This window comes from Myotis nattereri, assembly GCF_964212035.1.
Source record: "Myotis nattereri genome assembly, chromosome: 9".
In the NCBI taxonomy this organism is placed as follows: domain Eukaryota; kingdom Metazoa; phylum Chordata; class Mammalia; order Chiroptera; family Vespertilionidae; genus Myotis; species Myotis nattereri.
The window spans coordinates 41,665,920-41,687,700 of record NC_138084.1 but is presented as its reverse complement, the minus strand read 5'-3'; the positions used below and the strand labels follow the sequence as shown (position 1 = coordinate 41,687,700).

The following is a 21,781-nucleotide window of genomic DNA, read 5'->3' as shown; positions in this document are numbered from 1 at the left end:
TTCGGTCCGCAGGCCGACACTCTATCCACTGAGCCAAACCGGTTTCGGCCAGGGTAGGCATTTTAGATATACCGTGTTTAACCTCACAACCTCAGGAAATGGATATGATAACATCCCCAATTCACAGATGAAGAAACAGGCTCAGTGAGGTTAAATAACGTGCATGACTCAACACAGCTGGTTAAGTGGCAGGCTTGGAGCCCAAATCATTCTCATGCCAAAGCTAATATTCTCTGCAGGGAAAGGTGGTAGGAGGTGGATGAGCTTCGGGCCTCTGCGCCTCAGTTTCTCATCAATGAAGTGGGGGTAGGGACTGTCCCTCTTGGGGCTTCTCTGAAGAGTAGACGGGCTGATGCAGAGAAGACGCTGAGGTCTGCAGTGATAATCATTTGTTTATCCTTTATGGCCATCATCATCTTTGCATCACCCTCCCTCCTGTGGCTGCTGAGAGTGGGAAATAGGCTAAGGGGGGGGGGGGGGCTGTGAACTTCCCTGGACGCCCATGGTCAGGACTTTTCCCCTTCAGGGATGTGGTGCTCGGCCCAGGAACGCCCAGGCCCTGTTCCCTGGGTGTGGAGGGGCTGCTGTCCCAGCAGGTGTCCCGGGATGGGGTGGGGAGCGGAGGGTAGAGCTGGGCCTCCCTCTGCAGGTTGAGGGCACTGGCAGGCTCTGGGGAGCTGAGAGGTGCCTCAGACCTCAGCTGTGGCTGAGGGTGACGCCAGCCCCAGCGGGGACAGCAGCGTGTGGCTGGTGCCCCTGGGCTTGGGCAACGCGGAGAAACCTGGGCGCTGATGGAGAAACACCGGTGCCCCCAGGGCTGGGGAAATGTGGGCGCCTGCGGAGAAAGTTGTGGCCGCGTGGGAGGAAGTTTGGAGGCTCAAACTTTTCTCACTCTGAGCTCATCCCCAAGGCCGGCTGAGTGATTTGCCACCAATTAGGCCGTAATGAGCTGGACCTCAGCGGCTCTGAGGCTCCCGGGGGGGGGGACAAGGGCTCAGCAGGGCACCTGGGGCCCAATTACAGCGCCCGGGCCTGGCACGGGGTCCAGCTGCGCCCGAGCCGCGGAGAGCCGCCGGCCCCAGGTGCCCACTTGGCTCGCCCGGCCAAACTTTTAATGAGTGGAAATGGCGACTTCTCTCCCCCCCTCCTCCCCCCCCCCCCCCACTGTGGCCCAGGCGTGCCATCTGGGTCCTGCTGGCTCCCGCCTTAAAGAGCCAGAGCACCTTTTAGCCGATGACTTGCTATAGTTTCAATTGATCAGCCAACAACAGACAGGTCATGTGGGGTCTAGACACTGAGCCGCCGTGTGACCCCGGGCCTTCTCTCTCAGGGCCGACAATCACAGGGTTGGGGGGCGGCCCAGGTGAGGTGATGCCCCCTGCAAAGTGCCGGCTGCTTGTGAATGGTCATGGTTGCCCTTAATTATTGTGTCACAGCAGCCTAGCCGGGGCCTGGCCCCTGGCCCCTACTCTTGGCTGAACTAGAGCCAGCTCTGACTCGGGTGCTCACAGAGGCAGCAAGCAGTGGGCCCCTCCCCGCTCTGCTGGCCCCTGGCTGGCCCCACCTGTTTCTAGGTCTTTCTTGGCCCAACCTCCCTTTCCCTCCCCCCTCCCCACCTCCTAGGTCTGTGGGCAGGCACCACCAAGACTGCCAGCGCCCTGCTATTATCAAGTCCAATCCTCACTTCACAGATGGGGAAACGGCGGCCTGGAGGAGCAGACCCTGAACCCGGATCCCCTCCTTTTCTGGAACTTTGTAACAATGAACTTCTGTGCACACGTAGGGCTCTTAGGATCTTCTGGCCTCAGTAACCCTGCGAGGGCAGGGAGGCGGCCACCTGTTCACCTCATTTGCTGTGGCGAGGCTGGCAGGCTCCAAGGCCGGCCGGGCTGCGTTCAGATGCCGTATCTGTTATTTACCAAGCACATCCCTGTGCCTCAGTTTCCTCAAATGGCACTTACCTCATAACAGTAGTACCTACCTTATATATTTGTTGCATTAAATGAGTTAGAATCCCCCTGATCGGTTTGGCTCAGTGGATAGAGCGTCGGCCTGTGAACTGAGGGGTCCCGGGTTCAATTCTGGTCAAGAGCATGTACCTTGGTTGTGGGCACATCCCCAGTGGGAGATGTGCAGGAGGCGGCGGATCGATGTTTCTAACTCTCTATCTCTCTCCCTTCCTCTCTGTAAAAAAAATCAATAAAATATATTTTTAAAAAATGAGTTAGAATCCATGTAAAATGTTTGGAACAACTGGGTATAGTACACAGTGGACTCTGCATATTAATATTAGCTGTATTTCTTGTTCTCATTCTACCATCTATTCAGCAAACATGAATTGGGCTCCCACTATGTGTGAGCTTGGTGTGCTAGGCCCTGGGGATAGAGCAGCGAACAAGACCCACCTTCGGAGCTCCATGTTGTGGGGGAGACAGACGCACATAGTTATGATTTCAAGACGGGGTGTGGCAGGCTGAGGCGGGGATAAACCAGGGATACAGCAGGGGGGCCCTGTCCTGCCTGGGGGTGGAGGGAGGCAGAGCCAGTGAAGGCTTCCAAGAGGAGGTGGGGGATGGGGGGGTGGAGGGGAGGTGTTGGGCCATACTTTATTGAGGGCCCAAGATGGGTTGGGCCCTGTGCTAAGTGCTTGATACCCCATATTAGAGTCCATCCTCACACAGGCCTGTGAGGTAGGTTACACTCTCTGTTCACTGAAGAGCAAACTGATGGTTAAGTTACTTGTCTAAGGTCACCCAGTCAGTCAATAGCAGGGCTGGGGTCCGATCCAGGGTCGTCTAACCCCAGATCTTGTGCCCTCTCTTCTCCCCTGAGGGTGCTTGTGGCAGTGCTTACACCGGGCAGAGGGTATCGTCGGGATGGGGGGCGGCGGCCCCAGGTGGAGAAGAGCTGCTCTCGGGGAATTCGGGGATTGTTGCCAAGGGCCCGGATCCAGGGATCGCCCTCCTCCTCAGGCAGAGGGGCAGAGTGTACACTGGGCCCCAGCATAGGCCCTGCCCCCGGCTGTCCGTGTTCCAATCCACGTACCATCAGTGTGATCTAGATGTGATCAGTCTTTCTGTACCTTAGTCTCCTCTTCTGTGAAATGGGGATAATGGGTCCAGCAAGTACTTCTAGGACTTTTAAGTGCTTCTGTCTAAGAATTTTACATCTATTACTCATTTAATCATCATGATCTTCTGCCATTTTTTTTTTCAGGTGGGGGTAACACCTGAATAGCTGTTGTAAGGTATAAATTAGTTAGTACACACATAGCACTTAGAATGGTGGGTGGCACAAGAGAGGTGCTCTGGAACTGTTAGTCATTCTTCAGCACTACAGTGGCCAGAAGGCCGTGGAGAGGATCCATAAAAAAATAACGAAGAACATGATGATGACAACAATAGCAATAATAAAAAACTGTGCCTTTATAATTCTTAGGCTCTATTCAGTTTATAGGGGGACTGCCGCATCGTTCTTTCATTTGAGACTAAGGAGGCAAGTGTGTCCCAACGTGTATTTTGTAGAACAAAGTTCCACACTAATAACAGTGTCTTTTAAAAAGAGGTTCCCTTTTCAAGCAAGTTTGGAAAACACCGAATTAAACCAAAGGAAAGAGTTTTCTTTTCTGAGCGACTCTAACTGGCTTAAATGCAGTCGGCCTCCGCAAAGCAGAGGGGGACACAATATCCAGTGCTTCCCCGAACCACTGGGCCAGGAATCCCTTGTTCCGAGGAGCGTCTGTGTGGGTTGCGACCCTGGGAAGACACTTCGGAAAACGCTGGAGTAAAGAGCTTTGGCAAGTCACCTGATCCTGGGCCTCAGTTTCCCCATCTGTACAATGGGCATAATGGTGCCCATGTGGCAAGTCCTCTCAGTGTTGCATGAGGACGACATGAGACTGGCTGGTGTAATAACGCGCTCAGCATAACTCCTGGCAAAGGGTACGTGGGCAGTACACCGGCCAGGATTATCCACAGGACCACCCTCCTATCATCCCCCTCCAGATAGCGGAGCTCAGAGGGGTGAGCAGGTGGCTTCCAGGCTCCCTCACTTTTGTGAGTCGCTGCAGGGCACCCACACGGCCGGCCGAGAGGGGCAGGAGCCCTCTGGTCACTGCGGCCGCAGGTCCACCCGCACTGGGGGTGGGCAAGGGAGAGACCCCTCCGACCCAGCGCGGCTCGCAGGGCAGCTTTGCGGCGGGGCCGGGGCGGGGAGGAGCTCCCCGGGTAAAGCCGGGCGGCTGTGACTCGGGTGCGGGAGGCGGGAGAGGGGCGGCCGCGGGGCCGGGCCAGTCCTGCAGCGGCGGCGGCGCGCACCCGGTTGCCATGGCCGGGCCTCCAGCCTCCGCGCCCTCGCGGGGCTCGTTAGCTTGGCCGGGCTGCCGCCGTCGGCACGGCCCCGGGGAGCCCGGCGACTTCGCCAACAGCGGCTCCGCCAGGCGCTGACGAGGCCCCGGGGAGGCGGGCGGCCTCGCGGGCCGCCGGGTGGACAGCGCGGGGCGAGCGCAGGGCCTCGGGACCCGGCGCCGGACCGAGAGCTCCCGAGGCAGGAGCACTGCCGGCCCGCGGCCGCGCGGGGGCGCCCGAGTCCACGGCATGAGCCGGCCGGGCGGGCAGCCTGGACCCAGCTGGCCCTGGGCCTGGCTCTGAGCGGCCTGGGTGGTGCCATCGGGGAGCCCGGTGGGTCCTGGGCAGAGGGCTGCCCTGCGGGGTCAGGCACCCGTCCTGCTTCTTGCTCACTCAGCTGCCTTCAGAGCAACATGGAAGGATTGAAGTCACGGTCCCAGCTGGTAGAAGGTCTCACGTGAAGACTTTTGGATGCCTGATTTACATTTCCCCACTTTCTTGCTTGGCCACAGTCTGTTTTTCTCAATGAGCATTTTCTGTTCTAGCCTTAAGCCCAGTTCATCTTTCTCCTCCCTGAGCTTGCACTTGTCAGCCGTATCAGTGTGGCCTGGCCCTGGGCCTCAGGCTGAGCATCAGCTCTCCCAGCAGCTCAACTTTCTGGAAAAAAGGGCGCCAGGTCTCCCAGGAGGGTGAGCTCAGGGTTTACCAGGCCAGGGCAGTGCTGTGCTGCTCTGTTTGGCGTCAGGCGTCCAAGGTGGACCTAGCGCTGGCTGTCTTTGCTTTTTGTTGTGTCATTATCCCCGAGGTCCAGGTAGCTATAATGCTACCTTCTGCAAAGGGCTAACCTGTCCTGCTACCCAAGTCCTCACCTCCTTAACCCGAGCTGCCTTCACTGCTAGATCGCATCGCAGTGATGACGACGACTTCCTCACAGTGTGACACCCGCACTGCCTGTTACTCCACCCGTTACTCCCCCTGCCGATTTGGCTGCTATGTAGGAAAAGTCAAGAAGTCAGTTTAAAAAAAAATTCTTTATTGTCAGAAGCATTACATATGTCCCCCTTTCCCCCCATTTCCCCCTTGCAGACCGCCCCCGCCCCAGGCCTTCAGCACCCTATTGTCTGTGTCCATGGGTTATGCATAAAGGCATGCGAGGTCTTTGGTTGGTTACCTAAGAATCAGGTTTTGGCTAAAAATGAAATTTGGCCAAGAAGTTACTTCTTCTGGCTCTTCAAAATCCTATGACTTACAGAGTGTTTTCCATTTCCCTTTCAAATGACCCTGTTGGACCTTCAGGTCTGCCCCAGACGAGCCTCTCTTTAGCCTGTACTGCTGCCCAAGAGGGCAAGTTGGCCAAATGCTTGTTGGGAACCCGCAGTTGGCAGGAGCTGAGAAGACAGGGAGGGTTCCTCCTGGGTCTGCAGGCTGTGCTCCCACCTGGGCTACAGGGAAACGCCCAGGGGTCAGAGGCTGGCTCTCTGCTCAGTCACTAGCTCACCGGGGCCTTGGATTTGGGTCAGTTCTTCGTCCTTATCACCATTTTGGGTGGAATAAAAAGTTTTTAAATAGTTTACTTAGAAAGTATCAGAGTGTAAACAAACTATGTAAACAAACGTTGATTTTCTTTTAATAACTAAAGACTCATGATGCAAAGACTCATGATAATGCCACTCACGAGGATTGTGCCTCTGCAGAAAGTTGGGATTTCCTGTAAGGCAGGGGCTGCCTGAGACCCTGCTCTGTTGTCAGTGGCCACACACAGCTGAAGTGGTCTGTTTTGTGGAAGAAAGGGGCCACATGTTAACCGGACAAGCTCAGGGAAGGCCTGCATGGCAGTCCTGCAGACTAAAAGTGCCGGGACCTGCACGGCGGGTTTCAGGATGACCTGTAGGAGGGCCTATGTACGATGAAGATACTGCACAAGAAATATGAATTTTTAAGGCATGGGAGGCCAGGTGGAACCTCTTGCAAGGAGAGAAACTCCGGGAGTCTGGGTCCTGCCTGCTTTTTATTCAGTTTGGTTACACATTTGCCCTTTAGCAATTCATGCAGGCAGAGCAGATAGAATCAAAGCTCTGTAAGTTAAGTAAGTAAAGCTTATTAAACAAGGTAAAGATGATCAGGTCAGGAAATCGCCTCGAGCCATCACAATCACAACAGGAGCAATCTATGCTGAGATCAAGGTCCATTGGCCTTCCAATGTCTCTTTTGAATTTCATGCTAATGCTGCCATGGGTAGTCTCCAGAATAAAAGACCTACCAAAGACCTAAAGCAGGGGTGGGCAACCTTTTTGTGAGTGTGTGCCAAAACCAGCAAAATCTCTGACTCAAAATCCTTCTTCGTGTCAACCCTAATTTTTTGAGAGCATGTTATGCCTAATTGATATTTCTTAAGGTGTACGTACGTGAAGAACCTTGAAGAAATAATAAGATGCATTCGAGCGACAAAAACACATTATATGATGATGAAAAATACATTTATTTTTTAATGTATACATGTACACTGATAGTCCGACAGAAAACTTTATGACTCCATTTAATATTATCAGTGGGATTTTGCTGCTGCATCACTGATGACAAAGATTTTACATCAGGTTTATATTTCGTGACCTTCAGAGATATGCACGAGCTACTACTTTCATCTGTCAGGCTACTCCTATTTCGAGACTTAACAAAATTCATCACTGAGTGTTGGGGTCCAGCCCCAGCAGGTCCAGGGGTTCCCAAAGGTGTGGACGGAGTCGGCAAAGAAGGAAGGACTTGGAGGCAGCGTTCAGGTGATCATCATAGCCAGGTTCTCTCTCTCTCTCTCTCTCTCTCTCTCTCTCTCTCTCTCTCTGCAAGTAGAAGAGAGACATGACTTTATTAGAAAAATTAAAAAAGCAAACAAAAACTGAAGTGATGAGTTGGTCCTCAACGGATGCCTTGATGGATAAGGCTGCTTTTGGTTACACTAGCCTTTTCCTGCTCCCGCCGCCGTGCAGGGTCCAACTCAAAGCAGCGCCGCATGCATCGGGTCTCATCTGCTGCTGCTGATGCCACCGTGGCCCCATCTGGACTCACGGCCAAACGTAGGACCCGGGCTGTGTGACCTTTGAGCTCAGTCACCTTGACCAAGGTTGGGTACTTCCAAATAACCAGCTAATTCTGGGCAAAGCCATGACCTGAGATAAGTTCCTTTTGTGGGAAGACCAGAGGGTGGAGCACACCTGGGAGTGGGCAGCCACAGCCTTCAGACAGGCCCCAGAGCAGACGTTCCAGATGTGAATGTGCCGATCACTGGTGTCCCCTCCAGTTGCCAGTCTATTGGACTGCCAGGGACACCAAGCTACAGCCCTGACAGCCCCTTGATGCTGGGTGAATGTCTGCAGGGGAACCCGCCTGCCTCTAAAGCAGCACGAGGCCACACATTGACCAAGTTATCCTTGCCGCCACTGGCCAAATGTCGTCCATCTGGGGACCAGCGCAGCCCACACACTTCCTGGCTGTGACCACTCAGTGTGGCCACATGGTGTTGTGCTACCCGAACATCATGGTGATGGATGTGACCAGAGCGTGAGCCACTGGACAGTATGTAGCTGTTCCAACACAGGGCGCCCACTCGGGCAGAATGACCGGTCATGTTCCGAAGCCGCTTCTGCTGCTGGTGCCCACAGCCAGGCAGCTGCCCTCTCTGATCCAGGACACAGAAGAAGCATAGTCTCCAGGCTGCTCCACCTGCAGCAGCTGCAGGACGTTGCCAGTGCTAGCGCTCCACAAGTACACACTGTGGTCCAATGCCACGGCCAGCACATTCCCCGAGCTCCACTCCACCAGGTTCAGGTAATAGTCGTTGCGAATTTCAGGGGCATCCAGGATCCGGTCCGGCAGGGAAGGGATGTAACGGCAGGTCCTCTTGCTGGAGCCAGGCATGGCCTTCTGGCTGTAGAGGACTTTCAGTCTGTTCTCGTAACCCTCTGGAACTTTTTGTGGTTTCCCGCTGAGCTGAAGGATCCTGGCTTCCTCCACGTCAAAACCGTTCCAGTTCAAAGCCCAGGCTTTCTGACGTTCCTTCTTGGTGGGCGTCTGGCTGTTTTCCGAATGGTTCTCCTTACTCAGGAGGAAGCTGGCCACCTCCATCTGGGTCACACTGCAATGGGGGATATAGCGGTCCCCGCCAGGTTTGCTTGGGATGGTCTGAATCTTGGAGCCAGATTTGCCTAGGGTGGAGAGGGATGCAGACAGTCCCACTTGCCTCCCGAGGGAGGGGACCCGCAGGCCGCTGTCAGCCGTGCCCCGCCGCACCCACTGACCCGGAGTGCGGCCCAGGGTCCTGCCGGGGGCGTGGGACCGATTGGCTGCCTGCATGGGTGAGGGGACGGGCCCGAGGGTTCCTTAGCTTTGTGCAGCCAGCGTGAGGGGGGCGCATTGGCGATGGGGGTGTCCAGCTGCAGCAGAGAGTGCAGGTCGCTGTCGAACATGAACTGTGCCAAGGGAGTGAAGCGTCTGCAGGGAAAAGGTGCCCCCCGAGCCCTGTCTGGAATGTTGGGGTCCAACACTAACAGGTCCAGGGGTTCCCAAAGGTGTGGATGGAGTTGACGTAGAAGGAACGACACGGAGACAGGGTTCAGTTGATCAGCAGCCTATCCAGGTTCTCTAGCCAGGATCTCCAGCCAAGTTCTGTGTCTTATTGTCTTGTTACATCTGTATTTATACCAGTTGATTTTAATCCTATCAATTTCTATTCCAAGGTTAGGGTGTTTCTTATCTCCATTCCAGGGAGTAAAGATTATGTAGCGTAAGCATGATTGTTTGTAGTTAAAGTGACTACGCGCCTGGCATTTAGTTAAGGGGTTTTATCCCCTCCCTAATTTCAGGGAAAAATCCCTACCTGGGGAAACAACCTTTCTCGGAGAGGTGACCTTGGTTAAAACATATAGCGCCAAGAAGGGGAGCAAACATATTAAGAACAGTATGCCATATACGCCAGGTCCCTTGAAACATGCTGTGCCGATGTTTCTTCCCTGCAGCGACTGTGTCAAGCAGCAAGGGTGGACCTGCTTCCGGCAACTGAGAACAAAGATTCACAAGCGTATGTGGGTGAAACCAAAACACTGGTCGGGTCTAGGAAGGCAGGGAAAGTTAAGGCAGAGGCGTAGAAATTGCTCTTCCCCTGCTCTTCCGGTCCCTGGCGCTTCGGGAGCCGCGGGCTTCTGTGCAGAGATGGCCAAGTCCAAGAACCACACCACGCACAACCAGTCGCGAAAATGGCACAGAAACGGCATCAAGAAACCCCGGTCACAAAGATACGAATCTCTTAAGGGGGTAGACCCCAAGTTCCTAAGGAACATGCGCTTTGCCAAGAAGCACAACAAGAAGGGCCTGAAGAAGATGCAGGCCAACAACGCCAAGGCCATGGGCACACGCGCTGAGGCCATCAAGGCCCTGGTCAAGCCCAAGGAGCCCAGGCCCAATATCCCAAAGGGCTGCAGCCGCAAACTCAGTCGACTTGCCTACGTCGCTCGCCCCAAGCTTGGGAAACGTGCTCGTGCCCGCATTGCCAAGGGGCTCGGGCTCTGCCGGCCAAAGGCCAAGGCCAAGGCGGAAACCAAGCCCCAGGCTGCGGGTGCGGCTGCAGCTCAGGCTCCCAAAGGTGCCCAGCCCCTCACGAAGACTCCACAGTAGAGGCCTCTGTCTGCCGACGTGAGGACGGAAGGACTGGTGGGCCCCCTGGGCTGCTGTCTGTGTGGCGCTGGTGTCTTCCTGTGCTGTTTGTACAAATAAACCTGCAGCAGGATCTGTCAAAAAGAAATTGCTCTTCCCCTCTCTCATCAATCCATGTCTATGGTCTTTAAGATAACTTGTTATGCAAAATTATTTATTTATCTAAGATGCACCTACACTGAATTTATCTGAAAAATAAAAAAGTCGATATTAAGAAAAAATTGTAAATGTAAGATTATAAGAGAGGGTTTCACGTGCCAGCAAAAATTACTGGCGTGCCATGTTTGGCACATGTGCCCGGGGTTGCCCACCCCTGACCTAAAGTAATCACCAAGAATGGTCTGAAATTAAAACTTTAACTAAAAAAATAAATTAAAAAAAAAAAACTTTAACTAAAAGCAGTTATGGTGGGGCCCTAGCTGGTTTGGCTCAGTGGACAGAGCATTAGCCTGATTACTGAAGGGTTCCAGGTTCGATTCCGGTCAAGGGCACATGCCCGGATTGCGGGTTCCGTCTTCAATTGGGGGTGTGCAGGAGGCAGCCCATCAATGATTCTTTTTAATCATTGATGTTTCTATCTCTCTATCCCTCTCCCTTCCTCTCTGAAATCAATAAAAATATATTTTAAAAATAATAATAAAATAAAAGCAGTTATGGTGGGTAATCACCTCCTAGGCCGGTATCTTCCCTGACAACGTCAACCTTTACCTTAACTGAGCCTATTGTCTTTTTTTTTTCATTTACATAACATATCGTTGAAATGTCAAGGTAACTTGTAACTTCTCTTTTTTCGAGACCTCTCAGGGCACAACCAAATGCCTTGGGTGGCAGGACAGGTACCACAAATCCCTTCATTGTTGTTATCATGTTACTTGTTGACTGTTCACTATCCGATACTCACCTAAGTAAAAGAAGTATGTCTATCATTTTCTTTTTATCCAATCCCAGAGGTTTCCCTGCATTGCCTTCTCCTGCCTCTCTAATCTATCACCAATGGATTTCATGTAACCCACTTGTGTCTCCTCCTTTGATTGTAATGTATAAGACAAGGTGTAAACTGCCGTTCTCTGGAGCATTATCCCAATCCGTTGAGATTATGCTTCCTGGCAATTGCTAACAGTTTAGCTCAAATAAACTCACAAAAATTCTTTTCAGGTTTGAATGCTTTTACTTCAACAGTTTCTAAGATTCTTACCACCAGTTACTTTGTGCCAAATGACTAGAGCCCCTGAGCATGAGAGGAGGGGTGAAGAGTGTTGGACACAGAGGGGCTCTATGAGAAGTAACTTGATGGCAAAGAACATACAGATGTTGGCAGCAGCGGGAATGGCGCCAGGTGTTTGGTGGGGTCAGAACGGACCTGGGTTCAGCAACCTTGGTACTTGAGTTCTGGCTAGGAAAGAATTCAGAGCCAAGACCCAGACTATAAGAGAACATTTACTTAGAAAATCACAGAGGTAGAAGTCATTCATAGAAGAAATGGGCTTAGGAAACATGTTATAGAGGCAAAGAAAGGGCCCTTGGAGCTCAGAAGTGAGGAAGGTCAAGGTGACTGGCCAGGGGACATAGGCGGGTTGGAATGGGGAAGGAAAGGTGAGGGCATGCCTGGGATGGAGAGCTCACTGGGTCTTGGGTCCTAAGAGTTTTAAGGGTTGAGATTTTAGGAGAGGTCCCAGGGGAAGATCTCAGTAGAATTTTCAGCAGCTCTCCAGGTGTGTCCTTTCAGGGTCAGGGTCGCCACAGATTGATCGGTTGCACCAGGGCAGGGGGTAGTCCGTGAAGCTGGTCCTGAGGCAGCCATGGTGCTGTCTGCCACGTTTTGCTGCTTTTCTGGGCCTGAAGCTGAAATACAATTGAGGCCTAGATGTTATCCTAGGGGCAAAAGGTCAGGAGGTCATCATCCTTGCTCTGCCCATGTCTGTTTAACTGCCTACCACACAGGTACCTACCTTAAGGGAACCTAGTACTAAGGCAGCCGTGGGCAAACTATGGTCCGCAGGCCGGATCCGGGCTGTTCGGCTGTTCTATCCGGCCCGCGGAGCCGAAAGAGCGGAGGGTTCTCTTGCTCTCCCCTCCGCCCCTTCACCAGCGGCAGTGTTAACATGGCAACGTCGGGAAACACGGCCGCAGCTCCTTCTTCTGAGTCCAGTTTAAGAACCCATTGTGGCCCTCGAGTCAAAAACTTTGCCCACCCCTGTACTAAGGTTTGCTTATTTCCAAGGATGATGGTAAAAATATTGCCGAAACCGGTTTGGCTCAGTGGATAGAGCGTCGGCCTGCAGACTGAAGGGTCCCAGGTTCGATTCCGGTCAAGGGCATGTACCTGGGTTGCGGGCACATCCCCAGTGAGGGATGTGCAGGAGGCGGCTGATCGATGTTTCTCTCTCATCGATGTTTCTGACTCTCTATCTCTCTCCCTTCTTCTCTGTAAAAAATCAATAAAATATATTTTAAAAAAAATATATTTGAATTCTAAGGACACTAGCATTGATGGTAGCGTGGCCTACTTTGTTGCAGAATCCTTTTTTTAAATATATTTTTTAAATCCTCACCCGAGGATATTTTTTTTTCCATTGCTTTTCAGAGAGAGTGGAAGGGAGGGAGGGGGAAAGAGGGGGAGAGAGAGAGAGAGAGAGAAACATCTGTGTGTAAGAGAGACACATTGAGTCCCACATATGCCCCAACCAGGGTGGGAATCATATTTCAACCCAGGTATATGCCCTTGACCGGGAATTGAACCTGAGACCTCTCAGTATGCTAGCTGATGCTCTAACCACTTAGCAACATAGGCCAGGGCACCAGTTCGAATCCCGGTCAGGGCACAAGCCTGGGTTGTGGGCTCTATCCCCAGTAGGAAGCATACAAGAGGTGGCTGATCAATAATTCTCTCTCATCATTGATGTTTCTCTCTCTCTCCTGAGACCACCCCTAAGATTTCCACCTGCAAGAAGGAGATAAATACACTCAGAACAAAGGACCCAGTGCATGCGCTCCCTCCAAGGGACGCACCCGTGCCAATCCCATCCCCCTCTCCTTCCCCCACAGGCACATACACCCCAACTTCTAAGGGACGCCATGACACTTGCAACCAGGGGAGCAATGGGCAGCGGCAGCTCGTCTGGGGCCAACCTCCTGAGCCTGTCTCCAAGGCCCCCTTTCTCTGACTCTCAGTGAGCCAACGCAGCCCAGCCTGGGCTCGCCTGTGGCTTCTTCTGTGCTCTCCCTTGTTTCACTCTCCTAAGCATCTTTTTGCTGTGGTCAATAAATTCTTACTTGCTTTTCTACATTTTGAAATCTTTTCTCTTGATTGAAATCTTTCTCTCAAGAAGACAAGAACTGAGGTCTCCTCGGTAACAGAAGGACAAAGATTACATGGGGAAGTAGGCAAAAGGAATAACAATGGGTACAATGGCCACAGGCAATAGGGTGTGTGTGTGTGTCTGCCCACGAGCAAAGGGTGGGCACCTTCAGGTCTCCATTGCTTCAGCAACAAGGTTGCTTATCTTTCCATGATGATAGGCGGTTCCCCTAAAAGGAGAATGAACGGACTGCATTCTGAGGTTAACTCCCATGTCCCCGCGGTGTAGAACTCCCAATCAGGTTAGAATGTGCTTTCTCTAATCAGAACAAAACAATCATGGTTAACAGAGCATGATTAATATTTCTTACTAGAGGCCCAGTGCACAAAAATTTGTGCACTGGGCAGGGGGGGGGGGTGGTCCCTCAGCTCGGCCTATGCCCTCTTGCAGTCTGGGACCTCTCGGAGGATGTCCACCTGCTGGCTTAGGCCCACTCCCTGGGGGATCGGGCCCAAGCTGGCAGTCAGACATCCCTCTGGCAGCACGGAAGCCCTCGGGGGATGTCCACTTGCCAGCGGGGAGCAGGTCTAAGCTGCAGTCGGACATCCTTAGTGCTGCTGAGGAGGCAGGAGAGGCTCCCACCACCACCGCTGTGCTGGCAGCCGTCAGCCTGGCTTGTGGCTGAGCAGAGCTCCCCATGTGGGAGCGCACTGACCACCAGGGGCAGCTCCTGCATTTAGCATCTGCCCCCTGGTGGTCAGTGTGTGTCATAGTGACCAGTCATTCCCAGTCGTTCTGCTGTTAAGGTCAGTTTGCATATTACCCTTTTATTATATAGGATAGAGGCCTGGTGCATGGGTGGGGGCCAGCTGGTTTGCCCTGAAGGGTGTCCTGGATCTGGGTGGGGTTCCTGCTGGGGTTCCTGGCCAGCCTGGGTGAGGGGCTGATGGTGTTTGCAAGCTGGTCACACCTCCTTCAGGGTGGGGGTCCCCACTGGGGTGCCTGGCCAGTCTGGGTGAGGGGCTGAGGGCCATTTTCAGGCTGGCCAAGGCTCCCCCCCCCCCCACCCCCGGCGACAGAAGCTCCTAGCCTCTCCTTTTCTTTTTCTTTTTTTTTTTATTCTGGGATTTATTTACCTTCTATAATTGAAACTTTGTAGCCTGGGCAGGCGGGAGGGAAGCTTGGCTTCCTCCATCGCCAGGGGCAACCCACTCCTCGCTCCAGCTCCGTGGCCACAGCTGGCTGAAAGCAGGTATCTGGGGTTTATTTACCTTCTATAATTGAAACTTTGTTGTTTTGAGTGGAGCTCAGAGCTGGCTGCGGCAGCTGGGAAGCCTGGCTTCCTCCATCATTGGGGCAACCAAGCCTCCTGCTTGCTCCAGCTCTGTGGCTGCCGGCCACCATCTTGGTTGGGTTAATTTGCATATAGTGGCTCTGATTGGCTGGCAGGCGTGGCTTAAGGTGTAGCGAAGGTATGGTCAATTTGAATGTTTGTTTTTTTATTAGTGTAGATAATTATAGCAGGTCCCCACTATTCTATTTCTGCCCCTAAAAAACCCACAAAAATTCTCTACTGGTTTGAATGTTTCTTACGTTGACAGGCAGTACCAGTTACTAAAATATTGAACACTGTGCCCTAACTGGGTTGGCTCAGTGACTAGAGCATCGGCCTGCAGAATGAAAGATCCCAGGTTTGATTCCGGTCAAGGGCATGTACCTTGGTTGTGGGCAACATCCCCAGTAGGGGGTGTGCAGGAGGCAGCTGGTCGATGTTTCTCTCTCATTGATGTTTCTCTCTATCCTTCCCCTTCCTCTCTGTAAAAAAATTGATAAAATATATATATTTAAAATATTGAACACTAGATGCCATTTGGAAATGGCTGGGCCCCCAAGCCCCCTGGGTGGGCACAATCAAGGGTTGGGCACCTGGCTCATTGGCCTGCACACTGTCAGCTCATCAGTGTCCTGCCCACCTCTGCCCCCTGCTCTCTATGTCCACTGGACCCTGTGGGAAGACAGTGTCCCAGGAAATGTACTGGCCTCTCAGATGCTGCTGAGGCCCCTGAGGCCGTGACTGCGGAGGGGCCACTTTGTGGGAACTTCTGCCTCCACTGCCACCGTCTGTCTCAGTTGTTAAATATTTGACAGGCACTCCTAGAAGGGGGAGGGCAGAGCTGGGTGAGGAATCCTGCTCTGGGCTTTAGGTCTGTCACTGTAAGAAACGTTCAAACCTGCAGGGAATTGTTTGTGAGCTTATTTGAGCCAAACTGACAATACTTGCCCGAACTAAAACCTCAATAGATTGAGAAACTGCTCCACAGAATGGCAGTTTTAAACCTTATTGTATTCATTACAGTCCAAAGAGAATTCATGCCCAGCTGGCGTGGCTCAGTGGTTGAGCATCGACCTATGAACCAGAAGGTCACGGTTCAATTCCCGGTTAGGGCACACACAGGCTCGACCCCCAGGGTGGGGCATGTCAATCAATGATTCTGTCTTATCATTGATGTTTCTATCTCTCTTTCCCTTCCTCTTTGAAATCAATAAAAAATATATTTAAAAAAAAGAATTCATAAGTGGGTTACATGAAATTCATTGGTGATAGATTAGGGAGTGGGAGAAAGCAAAGTGGTGGTGGTGGGGAACCTGTGGGATTGGATAAAAAGTAAAATGATAGACACATGTTTCTTTTACACAGGTGGGTGCAGGGAAGTTAAGAGTCAATAATTAACATGATAACAATGAGTGGATTTGTTGTCTCCACAGAGCCAATGCCTGTCTTGGAGGGGTCTGGAAAACAGAAATTACCCTGACATTCCAAAGGTAGGTTTTCGTAGATGCAAGAAGACAATAGCCAGGCTCAGTTCAGGTAAAGATTAACCTTTGTCAGGGAAGGTACTGGCCTAGGATGTTACTGTCTGCCCTGATCTCTGCTTCTAGGTAGAAAGTTTTCATTTCAGACCCTCCTTTGTGGGTACTCCAGGTCTCTGAGTTTGTGAGGCCGCCAAGCAGGCCTCCCCTGAGCTTGTCAGGTTTAGTATGTGGCCCGTTTTCATCCACAGCCTGTCAACTGTGGGGCTCATGATCCTCAGCTGTGGTGAAGAGAGTTGTGGGTGCCAAACCCAGTCCACAGGGCTTCCTAGAGGCGCTGGTACCTCCTCCCCAGGCAGGGCCATCAGCTTGCCACTGCAGGGCACATTACCTACTCCCTCCTGCCATCCCGTCCTGCGCCCCGCTGCACTCCTGGGAGCTGAGTCCTGCTGGGAGCCAGTGCCTGCCAATGCTGGCAGCAATTTCTGCCTGTACCCTCTGTGGGGAGTTGGCAGGCTGAGTCCCTGCTTCCCCGGGCCACTTCCTGCCACTGCTAATCTCCTGGCAATGAGCCCTGCCTGGCACCACAGGCTGCGTTCTGGGTGTCTTTGCCAGGCAACCCTGCCTCTGTCGCTGGCACTGGCCCATTTCCCTGGAATCCTTCCTGGGTGGCACCGTCCCTAGCAGGATTCTCCTGGGATCCTCCAATGTGCGTCTCTTGCTGGTCTAGCACCAGAGCACCTTCCTGGATTTCCTCCCCTTAAACCAGCGGTTCTCAACCTGTGGGTCGCGACTCCTTTGGGGATCGAACAACCCTTTCACAGGGGTCGCCTAAGACCATCGGAAAACACATATATAATTACATATTGTTTTTGTGATTAATCACTATGCTTTAATTGTGTTCAATTTGTAACAATGAAACTGGGGGTCACCACAACATGAGGAACTGTATTAAAGGGTCACGGCATTAGGAAGGTTGAGAACCACTGCCTTAAACCCTGCTGGGCGTTTGCAGGGCGCTTTACTGTTTGCAAAGCACTTTCGTATTTCATTTCATCAGATGCTCAGGAGCCCCTCGAAGAACAAGTGATACCCTGGGGTGGGCAGATTTCCCAAATGGGTTGCTTCCTCTGCCTTTGTGCCCTGGGGCAGGGAATGGAGAGGGGAGGACACCTCCTCAGGGTCTAGATGGGCAGGTGTGCGGCCAGCTGGCAGGGGCCCGAGCCCTCTTCCTCTGGGAAGGGCATCAGAGGGTCAGGAGGGTCTGGAGCCTGCTGTGGCTCCCTGCTTGCCCCACCTGAAACGCTTACAGGCAGTTAGACCGACATGAGCAGAGCAAGGACAGTGTGCCAGGTACAGGTCACCAGGGTGGGAAGTCCTGGATGCCCAGCAAGGGGCAAAACTGGGAAAACAAGAATCTGGTCATCCCCGGGGTAACCTTCCCCTCCCGGAGCCTGTCGCTGGTCGTGCAGTGTGGACCTCCGGGCTTTTCACATCGCTAGTCATACTCTAGACACCCCTGACCTTTTCTTCCCTAAAGATAACACCTAGGCCTCAGTTGTATTTCAGCTCCAGGCCCAGAAAAGCAGCCAAACAAGACAAGGGCACCACGGCACCTCAGGACCAGCTGCACCCCTCCCTGGTGCAGACCAATCCATCCATGGAGACCTTGACCTGGAAAGGACACACCTGGAAAGCTGCTGAACGTTCTATTGAGATCTTCCCCTAAAATCTCCACCCTTAAACCCTTAGGAGGGAGGACCCAGTGGGCTCCTCCTCCAGGGAGCACGCCCGAACCTTTCCTCCCCCTCCCTGCAGCCCACCCCCTCACCTTTACCTTCCTCACTTCTAAACTACAAGGGCCCTTTCTTTGCCTCTATAACTTGTTTCCTAAGCCCATTTCTTCTATGAATTAATTATTTTACCTCTTGATTTTCTAAACAAATGTTCTCTTATAGTTTGAGAACTCCTGGCTCTGAACTCTTTCCTAGCCAGAACTCAAGTACCAAGGTTGCTGAACCCAGGTGCGCTCCGACCCCACTTATCGAACACCTGGTGCTGTTTTTGCTGATCCCAACAGAGGCAAACGGAGGTTTGCAAGAACTGAAATAGCCAATCGTTGAAGGCGGCTTACAGCAGTGTTAATGTGAAAACACACACACAAAAACAACAACAACAACATTGAAACCTGTAAAGAATTTTTTTGAGTTTACTTCAGCCAAACTGTCGACATATGCCGAGAAGCAGAACCTCAATGAATTGAGATAGTGCTCCTGAGAATGGCGGGTTACATTTGTATTTATACATTGCAATCAAAGGAGGGACATAGGTAGGACATATCATTGGTGATAGATTAAGGAGGAGGGATAAAGCAAAACAGGGGAAACCCCTGGGATTGGATAAAAAGTAAAATGATGGACACATACTTACGTGGGTGCAGGACAATTAACATGATAATGAAGGAATTTGTGGTATCTGTCCTGGCGCCCAGCACATTTGGTTGTACACAAGGGGCTCCAGAAAAAGGGAAGTTACAAGTTACCCAGACATTTCAAGGGTATGTTATCATAGATGCAAAGATACACATAGGCTCAGTTAAGATAAAGGTTGACCTTGTCAGTGAAGATACAGGCCTAGGACGTAACTGCCCACCATAACTGCTTTTAAAGTTTAATTTCAGACCGTCCTTTGTGGTTACTTTAGGTCTCTGAGTTTGCAAGACTGCCATGCAGGCCTCCCCTGAGCATGTCAGGTCAGCGTGTGGTCCCTTTCGTCCACAGTCTGCTGCCCAGGCCACGTTAACCAGGCTCTGTGACAACTCTGAGCTTGGCTCTGCTCCTTCAGTGGGTCTGCCTGGCCTCGGGCTGAGGAGGGCTTTGCAGTGTGGGAGTTCTCCACTGAAGGAGGCGAGGGGGTGCCCTTGTGCTGCCCTGGGCCTCCCCACAATGGCGACTTGTGGACGCTGGGAGGCATATTTCTGGGAGGTGGCCTGCCTTCCTCCCATCACCCCTGCTCCTACTCAGGGCCTGGAAGAATTTTTCCTGGGCACACTGACGTTCTTCTCTATCTAGGAGAGGGTAACAGCGTCCTATGGTCTAGGGTTCGCTGCCAGGAGGCCAAGCAGTGTGGCTCGGCAGGCGCTGGTGTCCAGGCTGGGAGGACGATGCCCACGTCCAGAGGACCCCTAGGAGGGTGATGGCAGCAGTGCGGTGGGTGACAGCTCAGGGAGGAAGATGGATTGTCAGGTGCAGTTCTTTGCCTGAAGACACTTCCTTTCCATGCAGGTGGTGCTCTTCTTGGGCAGAATCCAGCCCTTGCCCCACAGAGAGGTCGCCTGAGGACCCACCTTTCTGACCGCTGGTGCTTCTCTCTTCCTGGGGAGGAAGCCTGAGTCTGCTTTTGCGTGGCCGGTTCCTGTCAGAGTTGTCCTCACTTTGTAGCTGCTGCAGTCCCACAGCCACTGGTTGTCCCTCAGCACCAGCTCTTCCTGGAGCGCGTGCGTGTGTGTGTAGCTTTGCGGTAGGCCTGCACCACATGGCTGTAGGATCCGTGAGGTAGTTGGGTTCACTCTGGTCTTGCCAGTGTTTCTGTTTGTGTGGAAAGCCAGAAACCTTCTAGGAGAGGTGAGATGTTTAAGTTGGACTTGTTGGGCAGGTCATTGAGGTGACAGGGAGGTGTGGGACCTGCATTGGGGCATGGGGACGCCATGCTGTGGTCCTGGCACCATGGAGTCTTGGCTGCTCTGGATCTAAGGCCTCACTAGGAAGGTGAGAGGCAACCCTTGTGGAGCAGGTGATTTCTCTGCTGCCAAATATGTGCCCTATTGTAGCTGGAAAGAGGGGAGTAATTAAAACTCTGCCTTCCCAGGACCTGTGCATGGCCTTTACCATATGTTTTAAATATATATACACATGTACGTATGTGCCGGGAGCCAATTCCAGCATGTCATAATTACAAGAGTTTTATCAAAAGGTTGATGAAACTTGTGGGCTCAACAAGGGCTGAGTCACATGTACACACATATGTTGGAATGGCTAATAGGCACGTCCCCCAAACCTTAATAGGATTATTGTTTACTGCCAGACAGCTCAGGACATCTTAATCTACGTGTTATTGCCTCCTGTTGGCCAAACACCTGAACAGCTGTAGGCTATTCCCCAATCTATAAGGCTTCTGTAAACCCTACCCTTTGAAGTGTATGTCTCCACCTTGCCTTAGGACAATTTGTGTTAATGAAAAGCTCGGGGTCCTAAGACAAGAAAGAAGAAGAACTAAGAACTTGGAGTCTTTAGCTCCTTTAGCTGAAGCTCCTCTGAACCCCAATGCCTTTCAAAATTATCTTTCGTCTTTGGACTCCTACTTAATCTACGCACAGCCTTTCTCCAGATTGCTGAACCCTTTGTAATGCTGGGACAAGAACCCTGGCATGTATGTATATGGTATGTATATTACAGTGTATAATACATTATTATGTACATTCACGTGTATATATTTACATACACACACACCTATGTATCTAGCATAAATATATACACACAAACACAATCACACACATCTATCATCTTCGTATTCTTTTGTTAGGTTTAACTGAAGAAAGGCACCAGAGTCCAATTAAAAGCAGAATGCACTGTTTATTCACGAGGCAGATGCTCTCAGGTGAGGGATCGGGAAAGTCCCTATCTTCCCAGCCCCAGACCTTACACCTTTTCCTATGTACCTCCTGTTGGTGAAAAAAACATTCAAGCCTGTAAAGAATTTTTGTGAGTTTATTTGAGACAAACTATTCGCAATTGCCAGGAAGCAGTATCTCAATGGATAGGGATAGTGCTCTAGAGGATGGCAGGATACTTAGTTGGTGTAGGATAGTTAACAGTCAACAATTAACGTGAAAAAAAATAACAATGAAGGAATCTGTGTATCTGTCCAGGGACTCAGGCACATTAGGTTGTGCCCCAAGGGGTTCAGAAAAAGAGAAGTTACAAGTTACCCAGACATTTCAAGGATAGATGCAAAAGGACAGGTAGGCTCAGTTAAGGTAAAGGTTGACCTTGTCAGTGAAGATACTGGCCTAGGATTTAACTACCCACCATAACTGCTTTTAGTTAAAGTTTAATTTCATTCCATCCTTTGTGGTGACTTTAGGTCTCTGAGTTTGCAAGACCACCATGCAAACTTGTCAGGTCAGCATGGGGCCCCTTTCGTCCATACTCTCTATCAATCCATCTAAAAACTAACAGGTCATATGATACCTCCAGGTCCAATCAAACACCTAAGGTTAATTTCAACTGCTTCCCTTTATTCCTTTTCCTTAAAAAAGTAAAATAAATTTTTTTTTCGTTCGTTTTGGAGAGGTAGAGGAGAAAGAGATAGAAACATCAATGATGAGAGAGAATCATTGATTGGCCGCTTCCTGCATGCCCCCCACCTTGGGATGGATGCTCACATCCTGGGCATGTGCCCTTGACCAGAATCAAAGCCAGAATCCTTCAGTCTGCAGGTCCACGCCCTCCCTTTCCATACGTAATTTTCTTCTCCAAAAGTGAAAAACCAGCCTTCAATTATCTACAATATATTTACTTAATCCTAGAATACATGGAAAATACTTGCATAATTGCTAACTCT

General features: G+C 51.6%; 2 protein-coding genes and 1 pseudogene across 3 annotated transcripts in view; 1 reads left to right on the top strand and 2 right to left on the bottom strand.

Moving 5' to 3' along the window:
- Window positions 1-7,259: 7,259 nt before the first annotated feature.
- On the bottom strand, window positions 7,260-8,815 carry LOC308525486 (cell division cycle protein 20 homolog; annotated as a pseudogene). Its single transcript has one exon. The product of its transcript is annotated as a cell division cycle protein 20 homolog (transcript).
- A 700-nt stretch (window positions 8,816-9,515) lies between these two features.
- On the top strand, window positions 9,516-10,087 carry LOC308525112 (large ribosomal subunit protein eL29-like). The gene has a single exon (XM_081099877.1). It carries the CDS (start codon window positions 9,549-9,551, stop codon window positions 10,008-10,010), a length of 462 nt encoding a protein of 153 aa, XP_080956003.1. The 5' UTR covers window positions 9,516-9,548; the 3' UTR covers window positions 10,011-10,087.
- A 1,667-nt stretch (window positions 10,088-11,754) lies between these two features.
- Window positions 11,755-21,781, bottom strand: part of LOC308524973 (uncharacterized protein) — a 33,862-nt gene continuing 23,835 nt past the window's right edge. The window contains exon 3 of the transcript XR_013996438.1: window positions 11,755-11,891. The gene's annotated coding sequence lies outside the window, so the exon portion shown is untranslated. The remainder of the gene's footprint in view (window positions 11,892-21,781) is intronic.

Coding starts and splice junctions, on each gene's coding strand:
- LOC308525112 (XM_081099877.1), top strand. CDS start 9,549: ATGGCCAAGTCCAAGAACCACACCACGCACAACCAGTCGCGAAAATGG.